This window comes from Sturnus vulgaris, chromosome 7, assembly GCF_052056855.1.
Source record: "Sturnus vulgaris isolate bStuVul1 chromosome 7, bStuVul1.hap1, whole genome shotgun sequence".
Taxonomy (NCBI): Eukaryota; Metazoa; Chordata; class Aves; order Passeriformes; family Sturnidae; genus Sturnus; species Sturnus vulgaris.
In genome coordinates this window covers 23,460,818-23,481,760 of record NC_142249.1, presented here as the reverse complement: position 1 = coordinate 23,481,760, position 20,943 = coordinate 23,460,818, and the positions used below count along the sequence as shown (strand labels likewise).

Genomic DNA, 20,943 nt, shown 5'->3' with positions numbered 1-20,943 from the left:
AATTAACCAGCCCACTTCACAAAGCACAATATCAAGGAACAGAGAAGACAAAGATACCTACATATTATTGTTTCACTGACAATCCTTTCAAAACCATCAGACAATAGAATTGTTGACCGTGTCAATTTCCATGGAAAAAGATGCTTATCATTTAGGAGGCTACCACTGAACAAATATCCAAAGATTCCACAGTAAGTGGGATATTAAGGACAAAAAGCTAGAGTATTGTTAGAGTTGTATACAATCAAATCTATAAAGAAAAATTACAACAGAAAAGATACTGGAACAAGGTGTCTGTCAGGCCGTGTTTGCCTGAGAGACAAATCCCATGAGATTGCAGTACAACACCTGAATGAATGAACAGGGCTTTGAATGACAAACTATCCTCTGAGCCACCCTGGGCACCCTCAGTCACCTGCTTTGTCCCACCCTGGTATCAGGTACAACAGATCCACAGATACTGCACTAAAACAAGCCCAAAATCCTACACACAATTCTACCCATCACTCTACTCTCAAAGCAAGCACTTCAAGCCTTTTACAGCAAAGCAAGAGTCAGGGTTTAAGAAAGAAAACACAAAGCACAAGGTGAAACATTCTTTTAAGAACACCAGAGGATAGGAACACAGCACTACTAATTAAAAATACTTGCATGCTTGAGTAGATTTTAAACAAGTCAGTTTTTAGATTAAAATGTCACACAACAAAAACCACTTTACACTTCTATGATTTCTTATTTACAGTTCCAAAATAGTTCTTACAAAGTAAAAGTAATTAATAGTATTCAGCCTTTGAATTTATTCAGGAGGGGATATCAAATACAATATGATTTCCCCACACGAGGCTTTTTTTGTAGCCGAAGTATTTCCTGCTCGCAGTTGGGCAGTTGTGTTTGTGTCCTCTGTGGCAGCTGTGCTGGGGCTGCAGCCCCTGTGCTCTGCACAAAGCCACATTTCCCGGTTGCCAGGTCTGCAGCCCTTGTGTCTCACACCGGCTCCGAGCACCGAGCTCCGCGCTCGCTCGGCTGAGCAGATGTCACCAGAGTTCCCTTCTGCACACAACAAGTGTCTGTGTAGGGGGGAATAATGTTCTCAGCATAAGAGCACAAATGCTACTTGAAGATTTTTATAAGCCTTTCTACTGCCCTTTGCATCCGAAGAAACAAACAATTTGCAAAGAGAGATTTCAAGAAAGTACTAAATGTTCCAGTTAAGGTTCAAGTGTTGAACAGATTTTCTCAGGAATTATTCAACATATGAATATTAAGAGCTTTCATATCCTAACAAAGGCTGTAATGTGAAAATAGTACTTTAAACAGATGGAAAAAAATTAAAATAATGTCATTAAGACATATCTGACAAAGCTTTGGAATATACATCTGGGTGTTCATGTGTCATACCAGCTGCCTATGATAACCGGTGCTTTATCAGCTATATTTAAATTAAAATGATTGTTAGGATCACTAAAGTAATTAACTGTGCTCATGCAGAAACACCAGTGAACTCCGTCATAACTTCTACAACATATGCAAGAGTTCTGCTTTTAACACCATACACCCTCCTCATCCTGCAACGAGCAAGGGTGAGTATGAAAACTTTTTAGTCTCAAATTTGGCCCCAAATCTCACCCAAAGCAAACCCAAAAAGAGCAGATGCCAGTGCTTCCCAAGTTCCAGCCTCTGTAAGCAGTGGCAGACATAGTGCCTTCTTACAATTTAAAAAGAAAGCAAATAAGGGTAATTAAGATACAGTCATTTTGAAGCAAAAAACCAAAAAGCATTTGAGAAAGAATATAGAGGTAGTGAAGCATTTCAGTGTGCTGGAAAGCCTACCTCACACCAACAGTCACTAGACAGAGATTTCCATATGACCACATCCTACCTCTTTTGCTCCATATCTATGTTTAACAGAGATTTATAGGTGACTGTATCACGTAGGGATAGCAAAGCACATTGCTACTCATACAGCTGGTATTTTTCTTCCCTTTGTGTATGCAGGTAAACGTATCTCCAAGGAGTAACAGAAAAAAAATACGTATTTGACCCTACAATAACTCATGCACTCAATTTCTATTACATGGCTTAAGCTTTCCCAAAATACTTACACTTATCCTAAGTACTACAAAGGAAGTAATATACCTCTGATCCATTGGAAATAAAAGACATAGAGAATATATGTGGAGAAACTCAGCTGGTGATATTCTGTCCAAACAACCAATATGACTATTTTCTCCTAGGATTTATCTTGCTGGTCCAGAAGCAAATACAAGAAAGGAGTAAAGTTATGCATTTGCTATACTGAAAAGCAGATGCATGCAACATTCACCACTAATTCTGAAACATCTCAGAATAATATCAGATTATCTTCATGCAAACTTCAGGTAGTCCTGAGCACTCTCTTCTCCCTGATAACCTTGATTCCACACAAAATTTCCATGCTGACCATAGTGCTCAATGCATCATTGCCCAGCTTCTCCTTTAAAGAGCTGACCATGAAGTTGCAGGCAAGCAAGGCTCTGGTGTAATTTATTCAGCATGGAACTCACCCCCACAGAAATCCTAACTAAGCTGTCCTGTGACAATGGCTAAAAAAAAAATCTTTCCAGAAGTCCTTTATGGTTTAGTTGCTTCCCACCCTTTCCCCATCTTCTTCTCCCCTTTCTTTTTTTAAGAGGTAGCCTGGGAATTTAGATTTCTTTAGGAGCTAGGGTTGTGTAAGTAACAGCAATTTTTATTTCTACTGTATATGTTTTAACTAAAAATTTTCACTTAATTGTTCCTACCCAAGAAGAGTTTACACATGTTCCTAAGAATAACTGTAAACAGGGTAAGGAAAGAAACATTAATGGGATAAAATGCAGATGTATCAGTCTAGGTTTTATAAACAAAGCAGTAGGAAGAAAATCAGCCATGGCATTTTGGGTACAATCAAATGCTTTTCTTTTAAAGAAGTGTTATTACTAGAAAATTGCAACCACTTTTATGAAAACTGTGAAGATACACACACTAAATTATACAACAACACTTTGCAAAAACCCTTGAGAGTCCTCTCTACTTGCAAGTGTATTTAAACTTGCTAGATCTAAACATACTTCTGACAAGAGTCATCACGCCCAGAACTAGAACTGACAAATAAATGAGGGATTTCAGTATTAGAGACTAATATGCTTATTTCCCATCTGAACATAGAAATTTGCTGGATAAATATTAACCATTTAAGCTTACTAGGCATCTCCCAAGTCTCATGTAGAAAAATAAGCACATCGTGCAATGTAATAACTACTATTTTCTCCCCTAAAAATAGGGCCATGTCCCTAAAAACTAATTTCATAATCACCTTGAAATGGAGGTAGAAAAAATTCCAACCCACATATCAGAATGTAACTACTCACACAAAAAGAAAGCAGTTTCTTTAATGGAAAAGTAGCAGAGAAGCTGTAGGAGGTAAACAATAAAACCCTTTTTCATACTGTGAGAAACTGGACTACAATATGTTGAGAATTTGAAGAAAGACAACAGTGAGAACTCTGTTCCCTTAAAGTTGGCTCATTTCACGTTGTCTGATAATACTACTGTGACACATTTCTCTCAAAACTAGACAGACAATTCATTCAGGCAAAACTGACATTTCACTTTGTCCTCCTTGTGGATGTTACAAGAGAGGTTTGTCCATCATAGGGCCCATGCAGATGGCCATGCCGGTCCATAGAAGAAATAAAATATGTATCCAGTCTGCCAAGTCAACTGAAGGGCAGGCTATGGAACTTAGGCATTGCTAAAAGCAGTATGATTTGCAATGAAATGCTTCTTGTAAGGCAAAAGGAGATTAAAAGTAACCCTTAAGAGAAAACAAAAATTGTATCTTCACTCTTTTAAGTTACTTCATTGGACATTGAAGTAGCAGTGAAATTCCCAGAGGTACCAAATATAGCAGTGAACACAATCAGCCTGGTGAGAAACCTGAGAGTGACTAAGTCCCACCAGCAGAACACACATTGTCAACAGCAGAGAACATGACAGACCAAATTCTTACATGGTTTACAATGAAACACTTGTGATCTAGTGTGACCATTATACTGGCCTCATTTACTGAGAGCTGACCTGGATTAAGTGAGATCTTTTGAGATAATTTGGTCCAACCTTCTGTTGAAAACAAGTTCTTATACTTTATTATTGGTTACTGCTAGAGCCTGTCAAGGAACATCTCAAACATTTTCAACAAAGAAGCTTCTGCCATTTCTTATGAGTGACCTATTCCAAAAGTCAGTTTTCACAGCAATGAGTTTTGTTCTTCAGTCTGAATGGAATTTCCACTGGAGAAGTTAATGCCCATTGATTCTCATCCTGCCACATGCACCCTTGTGAAGATTTCCCTGTAGCATTGTCCAGATATCAGAACAATGTGATTAAATAACATCTGAGCCTTCTTTCCAATAAACATTTATTTTCTCCAAACCTTTAAACATCGTGGTGGCCTGTTTCCAGTCTCTGTCTTGAACTGCAGGAAACAAATCTGGACACAGTAGAGCAGGTGTAGCATAAAATTACTGAGTACACTGATTCCAGGTGGATGACATGATCAGACCCCAGCCAGTACTGGTGCTTGGGATTACTTCACTCCAGACAGAGAATGTCATATGCATCTTTTTTAAATCTTATTCAGACTGTCATTGCCTCCCTGAATGGTGGCTGGAGCATCTGCCTCTCTGCCCATTTTGGTACTGACTTCAAGTTTGTTGAAGGTGGATTCAGTTCCATGATGTAGATTGTTTATAAAGATATTTAACAGTATTGGCCATACTACCAGCTTCTTGGGAATCCCACATTACAACCAGTCTGACTTGGAGCCATTGCCCCCACTGAACTGCAGCCACTTTTTGTCCTATCCTGTGTTTTGTCTGTCCAGCCTTCATCTCACTTTTTCAACAAAAAAATTGGAGGAGACTGTGATGAATATCTTGCTAAAATAAAAGGCAGATGACCTCATCCTTTATTCTTGGATTTCTGCTTGCCACTAATTGACAAATTTCTTGCTCTTGACATCTTCTGCCCCTTGGAGCACCAGGTTTGCTTTTGCATTCCTAAGAGAACCTCTGCATGTCCAAGAAGCATCTATGTATTTCTTTCTGGGAATTGTTCTGCTCCCTTTTATTTTTGCACTTGAGTTCTTTCAGCAGCACATTTAAATAAGAATGTTTAAAAGCATTTAAGTGTTTGTTTTCATGTCTATTCCTATTCCCATTTAGGAGAATGAACTACTCTTGTACCATAGGAAGGCTGTCTCTGAAAATGTCTCAGTACATTTCCAAGCAGCAATTTTATTGTCCAAGGAAGTCTCCCACAGGATCCTTATCAGGAGTTCCCTGATCAAGTTGAGCAATATGTACTATGCCAAATTCCTTCCTTAGATGATAGGAAGGTAGATACAAAAAGACAAAATATTTTACTTGAATTAATAAATTCAAAGGAAAGTAAGTATTTGTCCACATTTAAGTCCTAAGCACTACACTTTCTAATAAACCACTGTGCAATCAAATCCCAATGAGAGAGAAATCACCTTAAAAAAAGCGTGCCAAAGGCCTCTAAGTTTTGAGTTGAACAAAGTAGTACAAAATAGAAAATATACACAAGAATACAACTTAATCTGGATGTCATCTCTTTGTAAGCTATTCAATTTCAGTCAGATCACTTTAGATTAGTAAGAAATGTCAGCACAAAATAATAAATCTAAGCAATTGTTTGAGTGACAGCCAAGCAGCCATACACATTACTTTCAGACAGAATATTAATCATTTAAAGCATGTTAACATTTATAAGATATTTTTTTTAAAAATTGAATTCAATTAAAAAAGAAACACAGTGAAGTAAAAAAACCATTTTCTTACTCTCCCCAAAGGTTCCTTTTACTAAAATTCAGAAAGAAACCTTTGTCTTCTTCAAATGATAAAGCTTTTCAACAGGACACAATACACAAAGGCAGAACTTCTGTTAAACAGTGCTCTCTTGTGGTTCTGTGCATCAGTGAAAGACTAAATCATTCTATAAAGGTAGTCACAGCCTGAAATGTCTTGTCGCCAAGTCTAACTCAAAATTAATCCCTCAGACTTGGATTAAATTTAGTTCTTCACTTAATTTTTCTAGCATGTCAATAACCTCATATCTAAAGACTACCTTTAGATACGGTGTTCAAAGCAAAGTATGAAATAAACTTTAAAATATATAATAAAAAAATTTAATCTTGCTCTTTAATTGGAATTCACAATTGACAATATGTGAAGTTAATACTGGAGGATATCAGGATAGCTGTTAATGCATCAATTCTCACAAATTCTATTGTCAGAATTTCTGCATGTCATGGGATATATACAGGTTACTCAAATATGTAGCCCAGATCTCGTAGCTTGAATATAATACAGACCAATTTTTTAAATAAAAATCTTACTTGAACTTGCTGGGAACAATGTTTAGACTGCTCCCCATATCCACTTTTTTCTACAATACAGTGTAAAGAACAAACTACTCATTATCCCATGTAACTAAAATATCGAAATTAACAGGAATAATTAACCCAAATTGCTAGTTATAATAAAGTGAGACGATTTTTTCATATTTAAAATACTCATCCAAAATAACAAAAAGATGCTTACAAGACCAATTTACCTAATAAGTTGGTTTTACCTCTTCAAAATACAGCAGCTACTTTGGTTATAAAGTTTAAAAGGAATGCATCATTCAATTTCTATAGTTATTTTCTAGTTAAAATTTTTGAAAGCAATTACTTCACTTTTCCATTTATTTCAAGCCTCATCCTATATTAACAACAGGGTTATCAGGGTTACCAGGTCTGTACTTTTAAAGAGAAGTGAGGCAAATGTAACTGACCTGCTCATTGCTATCAAAGCTGTTGGATTTCACAACATCAGCTGTAGCTCCAACTTGGGCTCGTGTGAGCTCCTGGGGGGCGCTCTGAGACGTGGGCATGGGTGGCAGAGGAGCTCTCCTTTTCTTTGGCATTTCAGCTGGCAGAGTGCTGGAGTCGTACTGCTTGCTGACTGTGTTAGACCTCGTGATAAATGTTGGCCTTGGCTTGCTCATCAATGGAGTTGCTGGGGCACTGGCAGCCTTGAGGTGTGGGAAATAAAAAGAAACCCAAGTTGTACATATTTTCTGGAAAATAATCAACAGTATCGATTGCTTAATCTGAATATGGTTCTAGAAGTTTTCCTTACACAAAGTTACACCTTACTTGTTCTCTTTTCTTCTTATTTCGTTGAAAAAAGCTGAAAAATCCTTTGTTTTCTTTCTCCTTCAGAACATCTATGTTTTCAGATTGGTAGGAGCCTAAAACAGAAAACAATAGTTCTAGATGCCATTTCATGCTGAGATTATTTCTCCTGCCTTCTTACTATTTCACCATGTCATAAACCTCCTGCAATGATACACAACACATCATAAATCACCTATATAATAATTTTTCTAGGTGCTGCAAAACAAACAGTTTGTCTATCATCCATGTTCTTCCTCTCCTCCTCAGAACTCAGGGCAGATGAGTTTCAGCTGTCCTTAATACCAGCATTTATTGCAGCCCATCCCACTTGTCACATGCCATGGTTCATATCACTAAGGTGGGAAAAAGAGCATCCGACTTTTCAGCTCTCCATTCCTACTGGCTTCAATTTGTGGCCAAGTGTGAAGTGGGACAAGCCAGGCCCCAGCCTGCACATGGTGTAACTATGGAGAAAGATCACCCAAACACTCAGTCAGGGCACACATAACTGCATGGCAGTCATAGTAAAGACAGTCAAATCTGTTCTCCTTATCTTGTAGAATTTATCCTCCTTAAATTGCTTTATTCATGCAGAGGGCAGAAAATTTGTAAATCTCATGACTGACTTTTTAAAAATTTTACCAGAATGAACTTTCTTAAAGAAATCCCATTGAATGCAAAGGCAATGAGCAACAGAAATCACCAAGTCTGGTAAAAGTATCAATATAAATATGACCCTAAATTGAATAAACTGATCTAGGGTAAAACTACACAAAAATACTTTCTATACAGCTGTGTATATCCAATTCTGCACTATCATTTGCAATATGCATTTAAGATAGGACAGAGATAGTTATTATTGTGACAGTTAAGCAGATGTTATAATAGGAGCAGGTGCTAATGTCCCATAAGTGCTAAGTTTCACTGCCTATTTCAGTAAATCATACCTTGAAAAGATGGTAAATTTAAATCAACTGGTGATGCAGCTACAGAAAGACAAAAAGAAAGACAGAAAATGTGAATTTGAATCAAGGATGTAGTAACAACAAAGAAATACAGAAAGCCAAAGCGGACCTTCAACATTAGGGAAAAATTACTCTAGGTACTTTGCAGAAGTAAAGGGATGTGCATGTCTACTGCCTCATACTTAAATCATTCAAGAGCTTGAGCCTGAAGATATGCAACAGAGACTGCAACTGTGTACAAAAATAGGGAGACTCCACTTGTATTTCTGAAGCAAAGAGAAAAATCAGTATGTAGAATAAAAAGTTTGTTCTGGTTTGGATGGTTAGGCAGTCCAAACTTGGAAAAAAAGAGGAATGTAAAATTAAAATATAATATTAATTAAATTTAAATTGAATTTAAATCCTATTAAGTAAAAGATGCACCTCACCATTTACTTTCATAAAGATAATGGAAAATTCAGAGCGTTGAACCCGCCTGCACAATTGAAATGCTGAACTATACTTCATAATAAGAGAACTGAAGAGTATCTAAATTTCCTAGCAGGGCACTGCTATGTAGAAAGTATATATGCCCTGGTATACCCTCCTAAGGATTCTTGCTTCAAGTGAAACACACACCATATCCTGCAAAAAGCAGTTTTTCCAGTCTGTAGACAAAAGCAGTATATAACCAGACAAAAAACCAAATAATGCACTTGGGAGCACACATAGTCAAAGTAATACATTTAGGCAAGTTAAAATATGTAGGTTTCCAGTGTGGAAGGGAAATATTTCATTTTTGTTTTCTCTGTGGAAAAATGAAATACTGAAATGAAATGAATGTCATTCCGACCTTTAGGAAGTAAACAGAGAGCTCTTGAAACTGCAACCACCAAACAATAAGGTTACCATATTTAGGTAGAAAGAGGAGCAAAGACAAACAAAATCCCAACAAGCCTCACAGGTTTTAAGCAGAAATAAAATCAAGCAAATAAAACAGTGGTCAATACCCAGAGTGAGTCAATCAATATTATGTCTTTCTGCATTGAGGTAAAATTTCCTGCAAGAGATGTCAGAAATGGAACAAACTACACTTTACAAATTTTCAATTACAGTATACTAAACCTGCCACCTGTCCAGATGAAGTTAAAATCTGGCCTAGGAACCTCTGTACAAATATTAGAAAGTTAGTACATTGCATCCCTGTCAGACCAGAATTAAAAATACAATTATGATTCCTTCACAATCTATAAAATTAGCAAGCAGCACACAGAAATATACATAAAGACCATCAGAATACACTAGTGCTTTTAAAGTTTTAAATTAAAGAAAACTAATTTTCTCTAACATTTCTGTTCTTTTCAGGTCATTACATCATGTAGGAGCAAAGGGAAATATGTGGTTGTTGGAGTTTTTGGGGAAGGTGTGAGAGAAGGAAAATAAGGCTTTATGTTTAAGAAAGGATTTGTGCTCAGCTAATTCTGCTGGTAGTGAACACTCAGCTAGAAAATAAAACTTTTATACAGCACTTCTGTAAACGAAAGTCCAGCTACACGAGTCAGTTTCAATTTTGTGGAAGACAAATGAAATATATATTAAATTTCTAGAAAATATTTTCCTAAGTAAAAAACCCAACAACATGTATATAATTATCAAGCAATTATCTTTTATATAACCATAGTTTACAAAAGTTATCTTACCTTGACTGACATCCATGGCATACAGTTCTCTTAGTCCAAGATCATTAAGAGATTTTGTCATATCAAGGGGGTCTTGAGACTGGTAACTCTTCAGCAGCAGAGTGTGTGAAGGATCAAACTCACATTTGCTACAGATAGTTGGTATGAGTTCTTGAAGGGGTGAATGTGGACTAACTCTTACTACTGTTTTCTGTGTCTTCTTGTAGTTTATTACTACCCTTACTGTTTGCTGAAGAAAAGAAAATTCCAATAAATACCAGCACAAATTCTGAAAGAAACGGCATTTTTACAACAGCCTCACAGTAATCACCAGAATTCCACTTATGGCCAACTCGAGCAGTGCTGCAGGTTCAGAAACATTACATTAGAAGTAAGAACTATTTTGCTGTTCCCTTCCATGCAAGAACAGGACACGTGAAGCAGACTGCTCTCCCCTTCAGCAGGGCCATTTGCCTGGGCAGCAAATGCAGGGTTACACTGGGCAGCTGCAGAAGTCAGGAGCCACAGGCCAGTGCCTGTGAGCACGTGTGTAGGAGGAAAGCAGAAGGGCAGCAGAAGAACTCTCCTGACCCTCTCTAAGTGCTTCAGGTAAATTAAGAGTCAGTATTCTTCTACATAGCAGAATGACAAAGGTGGAAAGATTTAGGCAACATCCAGAAATTGGTTTAGTACCTCTTAAAGCTCCTGACCTCTGCAGGGTATATAAAAAAAGCCAAGAGAGAACAGTATGTATTGAAGGAAAATGAACATACAATCAGAAGGGTACATATATCACAGCATGACAGATGGTACAAGATGTTGATTTTCAGTTTGTTCAAGGCTATACTCAGCCACATTTCATCTGCAGAATTTTTCAAAAGGCTGAAAAAGCATAGGATTTCAAGTAACATTGTAATATTTCCTTCTTTCAGCAGCAAAGATGTTTGCTGCGACAAACTGGCATGTATTTTACCTAAGAGGAGCTTATCAAAAACAGACTAAAGTATTTCACAGAGCTTCAAGGTGAGAGGATGAAAGACAACAGGAAACACTGAAACAAGAGGATAAGCTACCAGCTCAATTTGTTGAATACAGCAGTAATTCTAATTTCTCAATATGCTTAATTTTAGTTCTTACCTCTGGTATAACTGGAACAGGTTTCTTCTTATCCATTTGTTTTGCCTTTACAATGACCTTTTCCACTTCAAGCATTCCCACTGGTGTGTTGGGCTTGAATTTAATCTGGTTATTTTCTGCTGATACCAACTCTATGGTATAACTTGATGGATTTAAATGATACTGTGCACAGAGAAAGATCAGCAAGTCCATCATGGGCTTCCTGTAAAAGACAAATGGAACTGTCACAACAGATGACAATTAAGCAGGCTATAACAAGACGTGCTGCTAAACATTTAATTCAAGTAATCCTTTCCCTTCCAAGACTAAATAATTACTGCTAGACACCAACTTGAAATATCTTCAAGCTTTAAAAAATATAATTAAAAAGTCAGCCCCTCAAAAAAAAACCTAAAAAGAAAATGAAACCAGTTTGCACAAAAGTATGCCAAGTACTTGCACAGAGTGGGAGCTTCTTGTTGCATTAAGCTTTTCCTGAGGACAGGGAAATCAGGATTAGTTACCTCATTTAACATTTAGTGGGAACTTTAACAGTGGTGATAAATACACTGTTATTCGATAAAAAGAGCTCTTCTGAAAAGTCAGGCATTTTTATATCCATTTTGAGTTACAACAGACTTTATTTTCAGAAAAGTCTGTGCATGAGCCACCTGGAAGATGCAGGAGAAATGAAGTTTGAGAAAGCCACATTTTCAGCAGGTCTTGCATTAGGGAATTATCTAGGTGCTTAATACCAACAGTGACAAATGACTGACAGTCATTTACCATAAGCTAAATGACAATAGAGTAGGCAAATGCCATTTCTTGAGAAGATCTGTGGGAAATAAGTCCTTTCCACAATGAAGAATGGCCAACAGAATTTGTCAGATGTAGTCAGTACCCGCATGTTCTTGTTCCCTCAGTGCTTAATGAAGAACATGCAGAACAGTTTATTAAGATAGGCTGAATATTTCCAGTTGCTACTGAAATACATTTAATAAAGTTGTACTATAAACAGAAATGTCATACATGTTTAAATAGACCAAAAGAAGGAGAATGTCCTAACTCTACATGTTACAGAACTGAATCAGGTTACAGCACTATCAGATCATTCCTCAATATATTTTTTTTGAGCTGGGCATGGACAATTTCATTGTGACACTCTCTGCACTTTTCAATTACAACTACGAACAAGGAAATCCATCACCTGCTCTGTCTCACAAGGATATTATGAAAATAAAAGTCTGTGAAGCAATCAAATGGTATGTTGAAAAAAATGCTGACGTGTTTCTGAGAAAATTAATACAGAGACTGGCTGGTATGGCTTTATCAGAAATCTTAAATTCTAGATGTAATCTCATAACAGAGGCAAGTATTCCGGTAGCACAGCCAAATGTGGAAATAGCTTCTACAAAGAACCATGAGATTAAGCAAAGTTCTAGATAATAAAGATCACAAATGTATTTATTAAGCAGTAAGTTAAAGCAGACTTCTCATATGATACATAGTTCTGTAAAAATAATTAAGAATGACTCAGTGTTAAAAGCTATTGTGAACACTGAATTTTTCCCCTTTAATTTACCTTAGAATATCATTCCCGTTTCCCTTCACTTTAACGGAAAAAATGTTCCATAAGCAAACTGTATTCTGATCTCTAGCAGCAGGGCTGGACCCTCTGGTGCACATGCTGCACTTCCAACAGATAACTGTTTGAAAGCTGGCAGGTATTTCCTTTCCAGAGGAAAGCTTCTGCCTGTTTAAGTGGCAAGAGAACACTTGCCTCAGGAGACAAAGGCAGGAGGAACAACAAAACAAAAAAACCACATACAGAATTGGTACTCTAGTGTGTGAAAAAGCAGTTATCAGATGGTCTGAAGAGGTATAGGAGAATGTAATATCCTTCCATGCTTTCACCTAAATGATATATAACAGCCTGAGGAATAGCCTGTGAAAAGCAGAGTGGTAACTGCTCTTCCCTCTTCAAATTACTAAACGAGGAAGTTGATTTCAATGCATCTCCAGTATATAGCACAACCTGCTTCAGTTACAAGACAGAAGGAGGGGAATACTTAATTTCTTGTATTTCTAATCCCTAATAAAACAAGTACATCCATCCCACTGTAAGAAGTAAAGGCTGCAAATGCAAATCTCATCATTCCCCCATTTGACTGGGGGCAGAGCAGGGCAGGGCCAGGGAGGAGGGAGCCAGAGGAGGCAGACACTGCTCCTGTAGTGACCTTTCTGGTTACCAGCAAATCCACTAAGTTACTGGTTACCTTTCTACTGGTGAATTTTATACACTGACTGGCTTTAAAAGCTGCCCTTCAGTTACTGGAGAGGAGTAAGAATGTCAGAGATGACCAGAGCAAGAACTGACAAGCAAGGATCCCAGGAAGCCAGCCATCCTACAGAAATGCACCACTGCCAGGGGCACACCTTCACCTTCACGTTAACCACAGTCACAATAAGTGACTGCTAAGTGAGAATGTTAAGTGAGAAACAGCTGCTCACAAACAACAGGTAGAGATGCAAATTAGTACATGAGAACAGTGATTCAGTGCAAATTTGCTTTCCAATGGTACTTCCAGAAACAAGCTGCTTGAGACAAGATATCTTCAGCAACTGTTTCAGAAAGATATTCCTGCAGTGATAAACAAAATGCCAAACAAGCTTTTCTTGTAATCACACCCCCAAAAACTGTAAAACCTTTTCCTAAAGCCTTCAAGGATTGTAGATGGAAGACTAGATCTATCACAGTACATTTAACAGCTTCCATAATTAATATTAAATGAAACACCAAGAAGAGGCCATCAGCTACCTCAGAGTACATCATCTGCTTGTCCTCCTTTATCTAACTTCAGTAAAATATTTATTTGCAACTTAACTTCATCAAATTACTCTAGGTTTTCTGGAAATCTCTGAGCATAAATGTATTTACATATTCAGACTTCTACATAATCAGGATTTTTATCTCACTAACACCTTGCTTTGTGCTACATAGCCCTTGCTACCCATTATGCCAAAGCAGGGAGCAAACCAACCCCATTTAATCTGAAAAGTTTATTCTAGTGGACTGTGGAATTTGAATTCACAGCTGTTAAAACTCTCCATTTTACTGTTTCTACTATGAGATGCAAAAAGTGTTCTCTCCTCAGGACCTTCAGAGCTGCTCACCTCCAGTTACAAACGAAGAAAGAAGCAAAGTAATGATTTGTGTGTTTATGTCATTTCTAGAGGGATCATGCCTATTTGTTCACAATATATGACTATAAAGACAGAGTAGAACACAGCTAGAACAAAAGATAATTTGAAATATATTTCACAGTGGATTGCCAGTCCTTCACATCTCCCCTCATTCTGGGATGAGCCTAGTGCTAATACTGGTTCTTATTTGCACAAGAGTCACTTATGAAATCAATCACATACAGTGACTGAAAAATCCTGTAACTGTGGGATAATAAAACTGATTGGGAAATGAGTGCAATGCCCGACAAGCCTGTAAGGCCTGTCTTGAATACTGAGTAATTACATACAATGTAATCTGTCCGAGTGAAAATAGATGCAACATTCCTTTCTGGAACTGTGTTCTGAGCAAAGCATGAGAGAGGGCCCATGGTACTCATCATATGGACAAAGGGAGCAAAAAGAACAAGAAGCTCCTGACAGTGTACACATGGAATCTCATGTCTAAGAAGACTTAAAAACAGAGGAAGGCATCATATTTACAGACTGCAGTATTCCTTGCTATAAACATGCTGAAAAAAACAACATAAAGCATCAAGTATTCCCATTATTTAGGAAAATTTCTTCTGAGAAATAAAATCTCACATTTCAGTTATCCTGAAAAATCACAGAGTCAGGGAGAGGTGTAAAAAGACCCACTGCAGCTCTGGTGAACAAGCTGATTTTTGATGTCTAAGCAATAACCTCATGAACTCCAGCAAATGACAGTGTGCAAACAGGCTCAAGCCAGATTTCATCTCTCATTAAGAAGTAGGTATAAGCATGCATTTACAGTACCTGGTATGAATGAATAAATAAGCCAGCCTGCTGGGTTTCAGTAGGAGAGACATGGGCTATACACTAACAGAAGGACAAAATACAAATAGGATGTCTTATTTCAGCTTAGGATAGCAACAAACTGGCATCCAAATCGCTGTGATCCATACACAGCCTTGCACAGGACCCTTTTTAGTAGACCTATTTTTTTGGTCCCAGGATTTATCATTTCAGCTCAACAGTAAATGTTCAGGTTTTTCTGAACAAAAGGTGATTTGAGAGTTACATGCACGATCTATCCTACCAATTAACAGTCTGAAATTAACAGTTTGCATTTCAAACTAAAACCAGCTTAAGCAAAACATAATTGTTAAAAGAAATCCAAAGCTGTAGCTCTAAGGATTTTTTTAAGCATTACAGATTTTGTCTAAAGTGATGACATGTTTTTATGATGACCCCCTAGTAGTCTACAGGTAGCAGTGCTGAGGAAGTGCTGAACACATAACTTGGTACCCAAATAGGATGAGTAAACTCATCTTTAATAGGTAAAAAACTTATGGGAAAAAATTCACTGAATCATACAAATCTATATTTTATAGAGATTTTTAGTGACTAGAAAAAACAACAAATGTGGCTACACATACTGACAGGTACTGTACAGAATTTCTGAATCTTAAAACAAGTCTTCTGAAATAGTAGGTAAATGTATAAAGAAGATGTTTTCATATCTACCAAAAAATCATAGCAGAATCACAGAATCATTTAGAAAAAGATCTTTAAGATCATCAAGTCACTAACCCAGCACTCCAAAGTCCATCACTAAACCATGTCCTGAAGTATCATATGTACACATCTTGTAAATACCTCCAGGGATGGCAACTAAACCACTTCCCTAGGCTGCCTGTTCCAATGTTTCCTTTCCATGAAGGAATTTTTCCTAATAGCCAGTCTAAAGCTCCCTTTAGGCCATTTCCTCTTATCCTATCACTTGTTATTTGGGAGAAGAGAAACTCTACCTGGCTACAAGCTCCTTTCAGGGAGCTGCAGAGAGCCATAAGGTCCCTCCCGAGCCTTTTCTCCAGGCTACACATCCCCAGCTCCCTCAGTTATCCCAACCCTCTTAAGACTTGTGATCTTGACACTTCACTTTGCTGCTCCTTCTTTGGACACATTTTATGTTCAGCTTCCACATTTTACCAAATGATTAAAACCTGGATGAAGGTTGAAGTTTTTCAAAAACTTGAAACTTCAGAAACTTGAGCAGAAAAGTAAAATTAAACAAAAATGTCATTCTGAGTAACATACCTCCCATTAACTGTAGTGTACTTGATCACATCTCCTGGCAGGACCACTGATAATTCAATATCTTTATCGATTACATTCTCTTTCTGTTCCATGATGAGGTTGCTTGGCTCTGTGTTATCAAACGAAGAAACAGCAATGGATTTTGTTTCAGATGGAGGAGGTGGTGCTTTAGATTTTCTTCTGAAATAAACAAATAACAATTAAAAATCAAGTATGCATTTATATTTATACATATGATTCCAAACTGGCAAAGGCAAACTAACAAGTCTCAAAACGGAAAGGAACAATACTTTATGCTTTTCAGAATTAATATGTGCAACAAAGGGATAAGAGAATATCTTAAATATACTATCAGTGGTGAGAGAAGACAAAACAGGCTAAAAACAGATTAAAATATCCATCACAAAAAACCAAAACAAACAAACAAAAATAAACAAACAAAAAACAACCAAAAAAATCCCAACCACCCAATAAACATCAAGCCAAAAAGAGTTCTTTAATGTACCATAAAAGAATAAATTAGTTGGTTGTTTTTTGCCCTCGGGTTATGCAAAGACCCTATTTGTGCATTCTCCAAAGAGATTTACTGGATTAGTATAAACAGAAATATTGTATTATGCAGTATGAAGCCAATTGTACTAGCAGTGTGCTTAATACAGGATAGACACAGAAGCAAATAGTGACACTTTTCCTCCCCAGATTTTTCTTCTGGTTATTAAAATTATTCAAAGAAATCCTACCACTTCTACATTATTTAACTTTATACAGTAATAAAACTACAGTATAACCAATCCTACAGTGTTGTAATATTTCCTGACATTTCTGTCACAATATGATTTCATGTATTCCCCTCACCTATGCTGATCTCCTATTTTAGTTTTCTCCATACCCTTTCCGATGTCAGTGACTTGGATACTCTTGAATACAAGGACTGTTCACTAAATAAGCTGCATTTATCTCACTAAAAAAAAATTTAAAACAGCATAAAACCCTCTATATCTCTTAATACATGTATGTTACAGTAAATTCTGAATGCAGGACTCTCCAAGTCCTGCATCTAGTCCAATATCTCCCTTCATTTAAATAACTCTCCACAATTAACCAATATATACAGAAGGAAAAGATACTATTTTTAAGAATTTTACCATTAGAAACAAAACCAAAACACAGTCAAGACACACTGTGTCAAGAGAGCTTTTGAATTTCTTATAAACATTTTTGAATGGAGCCATATTACCAGAAAGTTAAAATACATTTCAAAATAATACACAAAGGTTCCAAAATTATGCTTGTCATTTAGATGGAGCTGTACCAAAGTTTGATTACTTTAAACCTAAGAAAATAAATTAACCCCTATAATTGTCCAACAGAATTAAAACCAAAAAAAAAAAAAACTAGCATACAACTAGAAACACACACGTTTCTTGAGAAAACAAAGTTTAAAGTCACTCACAATGAAGAACAAGCAAGGTCCAGAGCAGCATTGCAAAAAACAACTGTAACGAGGCTTCACATGACTGCTCTGTTGCTGAAAGTGCTTAGAGTTTTGAACTTCAGAACTCTGTGCTGAATTATTAACTATTCACAGCCCCTCCGAGCTAATCAGGAGCACTCTCAGGCCTCCAAAAACACTGAATGAGGATCCACATTCAAAATTTCTACCTCCTCTCTCAATGTTTTAAATTAGTTTGGTGTGCTCTGTATGCAATTCATGATGTGCAACATGAGCTGAAAATTTGACTTTGGTCTCTACAGCAGCTTGCCTGGGTTGTTTCAGGGTTACACGAACATTGCAAAATGTATAAATCAAACTTCTTTGTATTCCTCCCCAGCTTCTTTGGGGGTTTTCTTGCCCTATTTTTAGTTTGCATAACTGCCAAATACAAATTATTACTAGTAGAGCATCAATACAACGATTAGAAATAAATAAAATCCCAAAACCATAAAAATTTACCTTATAACTTTAATACCAAAAAACCCAAAGGGAATTAGTACTGCTTGTCCTCCTTTCTTTACTCTTTCTTACATCTTTAATTTAAAATGACTGTTAAAAGCTATTTATCACAGAATTTAATCTTTGAAGAAGTGTCACAGAAAGATTTCAAATGCTAGTGGACTCTATTTTCCATTAAGTATACAATTGCAATTTTATCACTGGAACTCTACTATCACCAGAGTGCTTAATGACACACAGCAATAAATGTGGTTTATTCGTACATTATCTAACTTAAACTGCAGAGAGCTAAAAAACTGACCAAATGCTCTCATTAAAACGTGTGTGCAACAGCTGAAGTTCCACGTATTTATAAAGAACACAGACACACGGGGTCAGACAATCCAACAAAGTCACTGCAGCCTCGTGTCCCCCACTGCAGAGCCACGTACCCCACCCATTTCTAAACAATCTGGATGTGCTTTATGGTTAGTCATGCTTACCTGTCCCACCCCACACAAAGGAGGAAAAATACCAAGTGTACTTTCTCAGAAGTCCTGCCAAGTTTTTGACAACCTCTTATTAAAAACAACAGGGTCAATGCTTTCATTTTCTGTTTCCAGATGCCATAGTTTGGGTTTTTTTCTTCAGTTCTCACTAATTCTCTCATCTCTAGCTCTCAGTCCAAAGTATTTGCATCTGGTCTCATTGTTTTATCATTATTTCAGCTTGTGTTTCTACCTTACCAGGGGAGCAGCTGCCTAACCCCAGAACTGGTACTGAACAATTCAGGTGCCATGATTATATAAACAGGTGATTGTTGAAATACACTTGCAGAGGTAGCTTTTATCTACAAACACTCCTCTCCCTACTCTGCAATTCAAGAAGCTAATGGAAGTGATTTTCTCACCAAGACATCCTCCACACATATTTTATCCTAAAATCGAAAGTAACTCCAAGTCTATACCATCAATTCAAATACTTTCCCATCATAAAAACCAACAAATCCTGGTTCTCTCTTGCCTCTTAACCTATACCAAGTACTCAGCAATTGAGGAGAGCTGTTGATTTGTAATGATTTTGCTAAAAAGACAGAGAAAGATGTTTGTTAATCTATTTTCTTCTCCTGAAAACAAAACCTGTTATTTTTAGTAAGACAAAATACAATCATAACAAAGAGAGTAATTCCCCATCATATAAAAACAACACTTCAGAGGCCAGAAAAGCGGTGCTAAATGGTCTTACAGCACCTATCACGTTCAGACAGCTTCTAGATGTGCTAGAACCAAAGCCAACCTGTTCTAATGTTCAAATTAAACAACAGGAGTTAGAACTACCAAAACCATGCTCTTCATTTTCATGGCTACTATAGAATTACAGAAAAGCTGCAGGAAGAATCAAACAGCACTTACTTAGCTATGAATTAGTTAATACAGAGGGAATTAAAAGAAAATTTTTAACCACACGAGGTCACAACTCAATAACAGTAAGAGCAACTCTGGAAATTGTGCTGCAGTATCCTACACAATGTGGGTCCTCACTCATTCCTTGCCCCCAAATGTCCCAGTCCTATCTACTGGCTGATCCTCCCTATACACCAGACATTGAAACTGCCCAAGCCCAACTTTCTGAAAGAGATGTGCTCCCCCCCATTTACCATCAGATAAACAATACCAGCAACATATTATCTTCCACATAAATTTTCTGTTTAAGCTACTGCTTGAGCCAAAGCAAAAAAATACATATATGTTTCTTCTGATTCTTCCTAGCCCTGGACAAGGCTGTCAGAGGGACACCTGAAATGCTCTCACAGGGACAAGGTGGTGCAGCCTGGCAGAGTTTCTATTTCCCTTGTTACCAGAGTACCTGGAGTCCACTGTTTATGCCAAGGCATTCAGCTTATTCTTATCTAGCAGAGATTATATTGCTCCCCAGAGAACTGATTCATCTCTCTTACTAATTTAAATTTCTGAAGTCCCACCTGCCAATTCCTGTCAGTCTGTGTGACAATACAATTCCAGCATTAAAGAATTCTTTCAGCCAAATGCAAATAGAAGACTAACATTTTTTTTACGAAAAACAGTGCATGTTTAAATCAAATCCAACACCATAAGGTCAACATTTTATGTGCTTCAGATTCCACCTCAACAGAATAAAATGTCTCTGCTGTATCTCAACAACTTTTGTGCTTGCAATGGAAAAAAGTAACTGAGTAACTATCAGTGATCTGGATGCACAGAAATCTTTTTAAAATAAAGGTCTGACACAGTAAATAAATAATGGATCTATTTATTTGGTTTTCCAAAAAATCCTGTTGGGAAGTTACAAGCAGTATATTTTTAACTATTAGTAACTAGAGAAAGGCACTAAAAATAATGAGAAATACTTGAACTTCCACTGACCTGGGTACTCCCAGGTTTTCATCAGCATTTCCTTTCAATAAGAACCTCTTTCCCAAAAAAAGGAAAAAAAAAAAAAAGAAAAAAGAGGAAATCTATCTGCTAGATTAGTGTACAATCAAAGGCTACAGCATCAAGGAATGTTACTGTTTACAGCACTTAACTTCCTATTTGGAACACAATTACATGAGAAGATACAAAGACAGCTTGATAGCACTCTCACTGAAATGATTTTGAATCTAACCTCCAACATCAAAACCTTTTCCTAAATTTTCTATAGCATTCACCTAGGACAGGAATGGTC

The 20,943-nt window shown here is 37.0% G+C and overlaps 1 protein-coding gene across 6 annotated transcripts in view; it reads right to left on the bottom strand.

The window, feature by feature from the left end:
• The window catches only part of COBLL1 (cordon-bleu WH2 repeat protein like 1), a 77,786-nt gene that overhangs the window by 19,137 nt on the left and 37,706 nt on the right, over positions 1–20,943 (bottom strand). For 5 of the 6 annotated variants that reach the window (XM_088168130.1, XM_088168133.1, XM_088168131.1 and 2 more), the window contains 6 exons: positions 16,308–16,487; positions 11,025–11,226; positions 9,909–10,137; positions 8,212–8,250; positions 7,244–7,338; positions 6,880–7,119 (listed from right to left, as the gene is read on the bottom strand). In XM_088168130.1, the coding sequence (XP_088024256.1) occupies positions 6,880–7,119; positions 7,244–7,338; positions 8,212–8,250; positions 9,909–10,137; positions 11,025–11,226; positions 16,308–16,487 (985 nt within the window). The remainder of the gene's footprint in view (positions 1–6,879; positions 7,120–7,243; positions 7,339–8,211; positions 8,251–9,908; positions 10,138–11,024; positions 11,227–16,307; positions 16,488–20,943) is intronic. The other variant, XM_088168132.1, reaches the window with a different exon arrangement.